The following is a 12,646-nucleotide window of genomic DNA, read 5'->3' on the forward strand; positions in this document are numbered from 1 at the left end:
TATGAGAAAAATTCAATTTAAATTAATTTAATTTTAAAATAACATTAATAAATAATTTAATTAATTCAAATTTAAGTAATTAATTTTAAACATAACTATTACGATATTATTAATGATATATATTTATAATACAATTTTAAGAATTAAATTAGAACAATTCGTCTATGAAATTTTATATTTCATATAATATAAAGTTTGTTGCGGTGCAATTTATAGCGTGTTGTGGTTTTACGTAACGGTTTTTGACCGATTGCGTCACGGCAACCTTAAAAAACATTACGATATGGGTGTTACGCTTTGTTGTGGCCGCAACTTAGTACTATGAGTAGCGTCGGTCCCTAGTCTTGACTCGGATGATATTTTCTTGGTGGAGGAAGCACTGGAATGCGTTGAGATGAAGGCGACAGAGGACAGACGCTGGATTGATCCTCCTTGATTAGCTTCAAAGGTCACCAGGTTCTTTTTAGGCTTTATTTTTTTCTCAACTTTCCTCGCCGGCATCGAATCACTGGCTTCTTTTATATTGATGCAAGGGAATGAACGACCAACTCAGTTCCATCTTTTCTTTTGCTTTCAAGACGTTCCATTAAATGTTTTGTTTCATGTTTTATGTTGTTTGAGTGGGTCTTATCTGGATTCCATGAATGGTTTTGCTTTAGATGTTTTTTAGGTGTGTTAATAAATGCAGAGCTAGCGTTACTGATTCACAAAAAAAAACTTTAGAAGTGAAGCTCTCTCTTCTCTGCATATTAACCCTCATAACCCTAAACTAAACACAATCCTTCATCGATCACCTTCATCTTTCACTCTCCTCAACTACCAGTCATCTTCTCCGACATCAATGTATGCTTTTTTCACATGGTGGAGGCGTAACAATAATACTTGTTGTACGTGACGATGATAATATGGTTAGAAAATCTAGACATTGACAATGGTGATAATGATGAGAGATACTTCAAAAGCATAGGGATTGAAGAAATTGTTGGGGGTTTTGTTGAAAACAACGTTCAAAATTGCCGTTGGTGTGAGTTTGACACATATAGAAGAAGGAATAAGAAATGAATTAGGCGAGAAACAAAATTAATATAATATTAAAAATTAAAAAATTAAAATAAAATGTAAAAATTGAAGGTTACGTTTCTTATTATATCAATTTTATTTATTATTACATCATCTCAAATATTTTTTTTTATTAACAATAAATTTTAAATAATAATGAATCAAAGTTAAAAGAATTGATAAAAAAATCAACAATAGACAAATTTAATAAGACATAGAATAACATTTTACGTTGAACTTAAAATATAATGTTTTTTATTAAGCAATATATTAGGTTAGACAGCAAAAACACCCACTACGTTGACACTGATGCGAACCGAAGTTTGAGAAAAAGCTAGACAATATTGGCCTAGTTGGAGATGAAAATGTATCAAAAGTAACAGAAGAATAAGTAAGCATATCCAAAAGTCACTGAAACTGGAAACATAATGTTCACGTCATACCCTAAAAAAGGAAAGCCCAACTAAAACCCTGTCATACTTGGAAATTGAATGATCAAAATCACATCCACAAATACTTTAGAATCTGCTGGCATTTAACTACTGACCAAAATGCCAAAACCTGAGGGCACACTTAGGCTACAATGGAAGGCTTGGATGCAGCGGAGAGCCTGGATCTCTTCTTGGCCAAGCTCTCACTCCTGCGCTCACGCTGCTCCTTTAACCTCTGGGCAAGGAGTTTCTGGTACTCGGCAGCATCGGCCTTGGCCTTTGCAACTCTCTTCTTCTTCTCTGCAATTCTGGCACGCTTTCTCTGCAAGGTCAAAGGAGTCACCAGCCTCTGAATTTTGGGAGCCTTGCTTACTTTCTTACCTGCATTCCAAGAAAGTGATGACAGCTTCCATCATTAACTTATAGGGACATATGCTCTCAAACAATATTTTATAAATGTAAAACTCCTTCGGGAAACTTAAGCTCAAACGATCACTTTGTACTAACCAGATTTGGTTGTAAAGGTCCTGCGATAAGTATTAACATACTTCCGAACATCATCCTCCTTGGAGAGGTTGAACAACTTCCTGATTTTCGATGCTCTCTTTGGACCCCTCATTCTTGGCTTCTCAGTGTCAGTCAATCCAGGAAGATCATTTTCACCCCTCTTCACAATGACCAAGTTCAGAACTGAAAGGTCCTGACTGACAATGCATCCACGAACTGACTTCCTCCTACGCTCTCCATTCCTTCTACCATACCCACGGAAGCAGGGAGTACCTGTTCAAAGAAAATTAGAAAACAGTTTTCAATGAACCAAAAATTCCATACAAGAAACACCTCTACAAATAAACAAAAAGGAAAGAAGTTCTGGAGTCCACAGACCTCTGTGAAGCAAAAGGCGAACTCGGCCAGGTGTGAGAACACCCTGCTTCATAGGAAAACCTTGCTTGTCACAGCCTCCCATGATCTTGAATACATAGCCCTTAAACTCCTGTTAAATGATATAATTGCAGTTATGAAGTCTACATGCACAAGCAGAAATTTAAGAGGAGAAAAGTTAGAAGTCATTAGGAAACATACCTCACCAAGGGCATCACCGCTGACTTCTTGTGAGATCCTCTTGTCAAAAAGGCTCGACTGCAATTTCAGATGTCAAGATGAGAAAATTTTCTTCATACACTGTTGCAACAAGAAAAATTACCCTTGCAAATACTATCACAATCACAACACGCAAAATGAGCAACCATGTTAGATGGTCTGTTTTCCTATGTTCTTTTAACCTTGTTAAATACAAATTAACTATATCCAGCAAGTTATTCCACCGGAATACTACATTATAAGTCCGATCTTCATATCCATTAGCTGATGCTTTGTTTTGCAAGATTTAGGAAATATAAACAATTAATTAAGCATACCACATGAAAAGAATATCCATGGTTTCAGCAGTATAAATAGAGGCAACATTGATCTAGTTCAAAACAAAGTCTAAATCTACAACTCAAGATCAATGTTAAACACAAAAGAGATAATAAAAATTTAAAACTTCCATTTTCACAGTTGCATAAAATTAAACCTTAAATAACAAATATACAAATTCCATTAGAAAATAAAAAACATTTTTAATTTGCTTCAACCTATTTTACTTCTCACATTCTCCAAATACTCTGCAAAATATAATTCCACCCAAATAAAATAAATACAAGAAAGCTCTGAACATAGATTGGCAAAAGACATGCCTTTTTCTTCATATGGCTCTTTTCATGGTTAAGATAACAAGAACAGAATTTGACACTAATATTGAACTCAAAATAAACTAAACTTAACCAAACTAATATTTGTATGTACAGAGAAAGAGAAAGAGAGAGATAGAGGAATATACAGTTTCTGGTCATCATCAATTTCCAGCTTTTTCTGGCAACCAGTGGTTGGATCTGCAATGTTGAACTGGAACAAACAACAACTAAAGTTAAACACAAATGAAAAGAATAAACAAAAAATGAGAAAAAGAAGGAAAAGTATTGAAAATTATTTAATTTTCTTAGGAAAATAAAAGAAACCTTCATTTTGGTTTGATGGGTCTTCCGAGTTACAACTCTGAGAAAGAGATGCCGCTGCTCTTCTCTAGCTAGCTGACTTCTAAGGTTAGGGTTTCGTTCGACAAGGTCAAGATGGAATTTTATATATATAAAGGAAATAATACAGTGTTATTAGGGAACACCATAACTTTAGTTTGGGTTAAACTAGATTCATACACGTGGAACTTTCATGGGTCCAGATTTTGTAATTTGGGCTTTGGGTTATCATGTTAAATGGATTTGTTTGGACCCAGACAGCTACACCTACCCAACGTTATTTAAATAGTATATATGCGTAATTTTCTTAGTCCAATAATAATATAGTTATTTGATCAAATTTAATTTACCATTTTTTCGTTGATCATTACGGTGCTGATGTGACTATTCACAGTGGTTGATGATCTGACAGATGATATGATAGATAGCTAAATTATTATTTTTTATTTTATTCGACAATTAAATTGATTTTTTAAAAGTTTAAGGGTTTATTTAATTAAAAAAAATAAAAACTATTTTAAATTATAAATATAAAAATATTCAAAATAAAAAAATATTCAAATAAAAAAATATACATATAAAAATACTAAAAATACAAATTAAATTATTAAAAAATTAAATATACACATTAAAAATAATACAATTATTACAAAAAATTAAAAAATGAATATATATAATATGTTATAAAATAATTACTTATAAATTATTAAAAAATTTAAAAAATATTTTTAAAAAGATATATTATTCATAACATATACATGTAACACATAGGCATATCATCAACACTTATACAAGTATTCTTATTGGATTAATTGAGAATTACAAAATTTAAATTAATCTAGACTTATAACTTTTGGATAAGTCAAGAAACTTATTATGTTTTCTAATTATCTTTTTGTAAGTCTCGGCTAATTTAAAAGATAATTATATAATAAGTTTCAACATAAAATATAATTATAAAACATAGTAAGTTCCAACTAATTCAAAATTTATAAGTCTCGAGTAATTTAAATTTTGCAAGTATTGATTGCTCTAGCAAGAATATTTTGAATAAGTGTTGATGATGCCTATATATTACATGTATATATTATGTATAATATATTTTTTAAAATTAATTTTTAATTTTTAATAATTTGCAAGTTATCATTTTATAACGTATCATATATATTCAAAAAATCAAATTTTTTATAATAGTTTTAGTATTTTTAATATGTATATTTTTTATATAACACACCAACCCGTATCTGACTCGGATCCTAGTCCAAGGTATAACATTGACTTTTCAAAACGTTTTTCTTAACAAATTGGCTAAAATTTAACTCCACAATTCAAGAAAACGAATATTTTACATTAATTAAAATCAATTAGTTTTAAAAAAACATGTCAGAGCATATTCAACTCCAATTTCTTAGTACATGCCAACTAAATTTAATATAACAAAGTATACATGATTCAAAATTCTTTTCTGATCTGAATTTCGTAAAAGAGAGGCTAACCTGTCTTGCTCATATTAGCTTCTTTTCTTGCTTCCCAGAACCTACGTGTGAAACACTCATACGCTAAGTCGATGACTTAGTGAGACATAAATAAACTTAACTATAACATTTCATTACTAATTCCTACTATGCACACTTCATGTAATCATACTAAACTAAAGAACACATTATGCATCAAAATGTAAATACTTACATATACTTATCATTTCATTATCCTTATTATTATTCTTATCATTATTAGCATTATTATCATTCATATCTCTTAGTTATAAGCTCTTGTACCTAACATTATTAACCAAACAATGTATGCATCATTATATAATTTCTGTAACACATTTCATATCACAAAAGCATATACATCACATGTAATATGTTTATTGTTATCTCTTTATTAGCCCATGTACACATGTGAGAACTAAAGATATGCGAGTACATAGAGGTTGTGCACTTATACTATCACCACAACTCGTATAATTCCCACTAGGGGCACATAGGATTTGTCGTGAAAGACCATATATAACACATATGTCCCGAATAACCACATATAACACATATGTCCCGAAGGACCACTCTTTAAGAACCACATGCATATTCCAATGGATCAAATAAGTGTACTGAAGTACCACATATATGTTCCAACATATATGTCCCGAAGGACCACATAGAACCCTCGACTCTTGGCATGCCAACTATACCTCTAGCTCTCATGTCACATAACATGAGCATTATCTTTTATATTTATCACATATTCACATAGTCACATAGTTCACTTACACATAGATCATTTTCATATAATTCACATGTTACATATATCACATGGTTTATATCTCTTAATCATTTGATCACATAACTTCTTATCACAAAGCTCATAGTCATATGACTTATTTCATAGTCATGTTTTCATATATTCACCTAGTCACATAGCTCATTCACATATACATGTTCTAATATAGTTCAGATCTTTTCTCACACAATCACATAATTCAATTATATTATACCAATATGCATTCACATAACTCATTTAACATACATAATATATCATGTAACTCATGCAATAACATGTGACATATACACTCATATTCATAAGCCCTAATATGGAAAATAGACTTACCACAAGTCTTATTTCCATCAAACATCATATATTAACTGATATGCACTAACCTGGCCTCCCTAGTCAATGCTGATCTGTTATCTCTTTCTCGATGACTATTACTTGGTCGACTTGTCCGGACTTTACTCTCGATCATTATCTACACGAATACACAATCCAATAAATATCAGAATTCAATTACTTGCAAAGATTCTTACTATTGCAAGCTAATCAAAGCACTAATCTCTAAATTCCAGCTCAAGTAGTATCGATACTACAAGCACAATATCGATTCCTCTATGCTTGTAGTATCGATACCCTTCCACAGTATCGATACTTAATTTTGATTCTTCCATCCCTATTTCAAAATGGTACCGATACCTGCTAGATGGTATCGATACCCACAGTATGGATACTGCTCATTTGGTATAGATACTCCCTGAACAATTTATAATTTTGTGCATTATGTTATCGACACTCACTCAACTTGTATCGATACCTATGCTTAAAATAACACTCATTTTCTCTTGGAAGTATCGATACTAGATGAACAGTACCGATACCCCTTACCCAGAATACACTTCTTTAACTCAAAAATCTTACCAAACTTACTTAATTCTTCTACCATAACCTCCTTTTAACCCTTTAAGCTTAACTACACTTATTCCAATCATCTTATATCCATATAACATATCATCATCTTTAATAACTCATCTTAATTCTTGAAACCAAGAATTTTACTAAATTTCCAACATGTTATTAATTCACTTCTATTACTTCTAATTTCTTAAGTAGATCACTGACAAGTCAAATATGACTTAAAAATCCATTTATAACTTTTTCTTCATCAAATCACTTAAAAACTCTTCATATTTAATCCTTCATAACTCATTCATCTTGGAGTTTCAACACATTTTAATCTCTAATTAAGCTTTCTTAACACACCAAGAATCAAAACTAAGCTTAAAACTCAAGAAATAATCATTTTACCAAAACTCACCTTTAAAATGAAGCTCACTGCAATGAGGGAGAAGAAGAGAACCAAGTCTCCAGACTCTTCTTTCCTTTTATCCCATTTCCACGTGTTTATATCCTATATAAAGGAAAATAAAAAATCTTCCTTATGAAATGACCATTATTCCCTCTCATTTCTCCAACTTTGCTAATCAATCCAACCTCAAAATTCTCTAATTAAGTCCCTAAACTTTTTAACTTATTTCAAAATTGAGCATAAAGTTTTCAAAATTTACATTTTAGTCATCAGCCCTGTTTTGGGATGTTACATTTTAGTAATTTAATTTTTATTTTAATATTTTATATATAAATTTTTGAATATTTGAATAATTTTGTATTTAAAATTTAAAATAATTTTTATCTTAAAAAATTAAATAAGCCCTTGAACTTAAAAAAATCAATTTAACCCTCGAACAAAATCAAAAAATCAAAAAATCAATTTAGTCAATTTATCATATTATATGAAGTCATCAACCACAGTGTACTACCACATTAATATCGTAATAATTAACAACAAAAAATGTTGGTTAAATAATCATATTGTATTTATTTTCTGAATTGAAAAACTACGTTGAAAAATAATAAGAAGAGAGTCGTATTAGTTTTTTTTTCAAATATAGATACATTTTTGACATGGAAAATCTTAGCTTTATTAACTTAAAAGTAAAGTATATTGTCTTAAATTTAACAAAAATCAGAGAAATGTAAATTGCAAAAACAAAAAAAAAATCAGAAACTCAAAATCCAAACACAAAAACACGAACATAAGCTCGGACAGTTCAACTTCCTTGATCAAAACACCCATATAAGCGATGATGAGAGCAGATCAAAGAGAGAATAGGACAATATCAGCAGCACAAGCCCATAAAAAAAGAGCAAAGGTGCAAAGCTCTAAGGAGGGTCGATCCACCGTCTATCACTATAACTGACTATTCTCGCTTCTCTCGGAGCATATTTAACCCACAAGCCTTCTTCTGTCTCGTCTTCCTCCTATACACATTGCATGCACCACCGAGTTTGCATACCAAGGCATAAAGTTGAAAATGCATGATTGGAAATACAAAGCAAAAGCTTTAGCATCACAAGTTAGAGGAAGAATTATAAAGGAATCATCTGAAAATGAGTGTAATTTGTGGAACACTGTTCTAGAATCTCCCTTGACAACAATGTTAGAAGGCCTAGATCGTGAGCAAAATGTAGACCTTGTAGCACCGCTAAGGCCTCTTGTTGAGTTAATCGAATGACGAAATTGGCTAAGAGGGGGGTGAATTGGCAATAAAAATTTTGTGGAAGCTTTTGCAGAAAATTGAAAGTAATTGCACAGCGATTTACAGTGGTTCGACTTTCTCAAACAAAGTCTACGTCCACTACCTTAGCTATCCACACTAAGGATTTTCCAACAAATTCACTAATTTGTTCTTTCTTTTGAGGCCAAAGAGATAACCTTACAATTCCCTCAAGAGTATACCCCAACTCTTGAGAACACTCTTTTCTCAAAGAGAAGATTACAAATTTGCAAACTTACAAGAAAACCTCACAAGGTAAGATGTTTGCACAATTCTAGAACAAAGAAAAGAACACTCAAAGATGAATACAATTGAGCACAAAAAGTGTTCTTGAAAGCAAAATGAATATTGAATGAAAATAGGCTTGAAATGCTCAAACTTGAGGTTTGATGCTTTCTCTTTGATTCTCTCTTGATTCTAGTTGCTTGATGTTTCTTGTTGTTGATCAATGGCTTCTAAGCTTGCTTAAATACACCTTGGATCACTTCTGAACGTTGGGGATGATTAGAGAAGATTTTATAGCCGTTTTAGTGTGAAAACATTTAATAAAACAGCTTGGAGCGTGGGGGGAATCGGTTCCCCCTTATAGGGAATCGGTTCCCTAAGTGTAAAATTCAAATATTTCGACCGTTGAACAGGGGGGAATCGGTACCCCCTTGGGGGGGATCGGTTCCCTCCGAGCATACTGGAATTCTCGGAACAAAACTGTTTAGGGGGAATCGGTTCCTCCTATGGGGGAATCGGTTCCCTCCGAGCATTCTGGAAATCTCGGAGCCAAACCATTCAGGGGGGAATCGGTTCCTCCTATGGGGGGGAATCGGTTCCCTCTGAGCAATCTGGAATTTTTGGCTTTGAATTGGTTCGAAATACTTTGTAAAATTATTTTGAAATTGTTTTATGATTAAAACTTAATTTTACACTTAAGTAAGGATTAAAATGATTTTTGAAATATTTGGAGTAATGTTTTGATATTCGAATAGTTATATCGAATATACTTAGAAAATCATTTGGAAAATCTTAAAATCCATTTAACTTAATTTGTTATATCGAAATATCAAAATGTTTCAACAATCTCCCCCTTTTTGATATAACAAAACATTTTAATAATTTTAAGATTTTTGAAATCAAGTTTTGAAATTACTCCCTCTTACTTTAACACTTCCTTCAATTTATCATGTAAAACATTTAACACTTATTCTTCTCCCCCTTTTTGTTAAATCAAAAAGACATTGTAAAACAAGGTTTTGAAATCATTTAGCCAATTGATTTATTAATTATAAGCTTAAGCTGCTAAGATCACAATCAAAAGAGAGGTTAGCCATTAGTTTCACAAATCAATATTCATAAATAATGTGATATGGCAAAATTTTTCATATTGCTAATGATGATGTAAATGATGCAAAAATGAATAAAACACCAAACATATAAGTTCACACCATTCATAAATCCAAAATCCAACAATCCACAAAATCAAACAATCCAAAATATCCAAAATGTTGAAACAATATTCTTTTTGTTCAAAGTTTTAAAACTAAACACATAATCAAACATCTGGATCGGTAGGAGGAAAACGGGCTCACAAAGCGGCCATCTCGTGTGTGAGTTCATTGATACGAGCGTTGGTTGATTCATTGTTTGCACGCATATCCGGAAGAATCTCTAATTGTTGAGCTCCCATTGTGGATAAATGAGACTCTATAGAGGAAAAGCGCGAGTCCATGGTAGCGTATCGGAAATCGAATGTCTCCATAAAGGATTGAAAATATGGAGGCATTTGATGCGTTTGTTGTGTTTGCTCCTCGGGCTGCTCTTCGGGCTGATCAGGCTCATCTTCGGCTTCATCGATATCTTGCATTAATTGCTCAAACTCGGGATCTTCGTCAGCTTCGGGTGGAGCTTGTGAAGAACTAGCTCCCGGAGTAGAAGATCGAACCCATTCACCGATTTCTTTGTTCTTTACCCATCCCGCTCTCGTTAAGGAAAGAAGATTGATTTGTTTCTTAAGAGGAAAAACGACATCTAGACCGACTCTAAGCCCAGCTTTGGAAAACAGATTACTCAAAAAGCAACCGTAAACTAGAGATGAACAGTGTTTCTTGTTAGGAACAAGATTTACGGTTTCAACAATTTCAGCAAAAATAATCTGAGGTAGGTTAATTTTAATACGGTTTTCGAAACAATGTAACCACCAAAGATCCAAAGCTCTAAGAGTAGAATAACGACCTCCGGATGGTCGAAACCACCAAGAAATCATTAGATGAAGAAAACGCTCATGTATGTCTAAGACACTCGCACTATCTCTTCTTTTATAACGAGAACCTAAAATTTGTTTTTCATTCGAAATACCATCATTATCTAATCCAAATGTATTGGCTATATATGCCGGGTCAATATATAAGAATTGTCCTAGAAGGTAGGAACGAATTCCTATGGTTTCGGTTTCATCTTGATTTTTAACACAAACGGCATTAGAGTAGAATATGCGAACAAGTTGATGGTAAACGATGGGTTCAAGATCAAATAGTTTATCAAATTTCCATTCTTGTAAAATAGGAAGATATTTAAAATCGATAGCTAACATAGCTTGACGAGAAGGAATACGTTCTTCCCGGATTTTGTAAGAATCGAAATATTGATAATACCAATATCGGTGATTTCTAGACCTAGGATGATTGAAACACGAATTTTGGATAGTCAAGTTAGGATCAGTGGGATTGGGATTAGAAATTGGAATAGAATGAGGATTTGGAGGTGGATTTGGTTGACGACTAGAACGACTAGATGAAGACCTAGGACGTTTAGGATTTGACATGGTGAAGGAAATCAGAATAGATAGAATAACCTGCAATTTTAAAACAAATGTATGCAATTCAATTAATCCCAAAACTCAAATGAGTCCTCAATATTTCAAGATTCTCTAAATCAATCCTAATGGGCAAAGTTTTTGAAAAACTTTTGAAAAATATGGTTTTGAGAAACAATATATGTATAGTTTTTCACAACAACATAATTTAATCAAAACACAATAATTTGAAAAATAACATTTTTTTTATTATTTCGAAAATTTAAAAAATTTGAAAAATTCTTGTGTTTTTGATGAAATTAGTTGTAACATCTAGTTTCTAATCACTAAATAATCAATGCCCGATCACTATTTCAACCTAGAGCTAATTGAAACTAATCCTATGTTCAAAAATAATGAAATAAAGAGTTTAGAAAAAATTTACCTTGAAAGATGAAGATTGAGGGGATTTAGATGTTGTTTGCACGATTTTAATGATTCCAACAGGTTTAGAAGATGATATTTGAAGCAAATTCCGATTAATATTGTTGATTTGAGGCAAAAATGGAGATTTGAGAGATTTAGAGGGGAGAAACGGCGAAGAGAGAGGAAGAGGGTTTTTGAGATTTTGGGGTTGTTCTGCCCGATTTTAGCAGAACCCCAGGGGGTATCGATTCCCCTGTGGGGGGAATCGGTTCCCCTTCAAAGGGGGAATCGGTTCCCTCAGGGGGGGGATCGATTCCCTCTGCACCAAAATGCTAAAATCCGATTTTTAAGCACAAAATGCTAAATTAATCTTTTCTAGTGGTATTGGCAACTCATATATCAAAAATTAATTATGTTCAAACAATTAAATTAATCTTTAATCGATTTTTGAACAAAAAATTAATTTTCACTAAGAATCACAAACTCCCCCTAACTAATAGCAAAAATGCAATCAAAAATTATTATTATAAGCATTTTTCAAGATTTATTAAAAGTGCTAAAATTATTTTAAACACTTAGTGAAGATAGGTTGGTCAAACCTAATTCTCTCCTAAGTGTCCAAAATCTTTCCTTGTCTAAGGGTTTTGTAAAGATATCCGCTAATTGATGCAAAGTATCAACAAATTCTAGAACTACATCTTCCTTAGTGACATGGTCTCTAATGAAGTGATGTCTTATTTCAATGTGCTTAGTTCTAGAGTGTTGGATGGGATTTTTAGTGAGACAAATAGCACTAGTATTGTCACACTTGATAGGAATGGTACCTACTTCAATTCCATAATCAAAAAGTTGTTGTTTCATCCATAAAACTTGTGCACAGCAACTACCAGCTGAAATGTATTCGGCTTCAGTGGTAGATAATGCAACACAATTTTGTTTCTTTGAAAACCAAGAAATCAGCATATTTCCAAGGAATTGGCAAGTACC

At 32.4% G+C, this 12,646-nt stretch overlaps 1 protein-coding gene across 2 annotated transcripts; it reads right to left on the reverse strand.

The window, feature by feature from the left end:
• Window positions 1-1,427: 1,427 nt before the first annotated feature.
• LOC120195457 (40S ribosomal protein S6-like) lies at window positions 1,428-3,640 on the reverse strand. 2 transcript variants are annotated; one of them, XM_039197480.1, is made up of 6 exons: window positions 3,551-3,640; window positions 3,373-3,437; window positions 2,574-2,625; window positions 2,376-2,484; window positions 1,998-2,270; window positions 1,428-1,871 (listed from the first exon to the last, which is right to left on the reverse strand). In XM_039197480.1, the coding sequence occupies exons 1-6, from the start codon at window positions 3,554-3,556 to the stop codon at window positions 1,633-1,635; spliced, it is 744 nt and encodes a 247-aa protein (XP_039053411.1). In that variant the 5' UTR covers window positions 3,557-3,640; the 3' UTR covers window positions 1,428-1,632. The 2 variants fall into 2 exon arrangements, with proteins under 2 accessions (XP_039053411.1, XP_039053410.1); XM_039197479.1 differs by having other exon boundaries at window positions 2,574-2,630.
• Between the last annotated feature and the right edge of the window lie 9,006 nt (window positions 3,641-12,646).

This window comes from Hibiscus syriacus, unplaced genomic scaffold (genome assembly GCF_006381635.1).
Source record: "Hibiscus syriacus cultivar Baekdansim isolate YM2019G1 unplaced genomic scaffold, ASM638163v2 tig00117016_pilon, whole genome shotgun sequence".
Classification (NCBI taxonomy): domain Eukaryota; kingdom Viridiplantae; phylum Streptophyta; class Magnoliopsida; order Malvales; family Malvaceae; genus Hibiscus; species Hibiscus syriacus.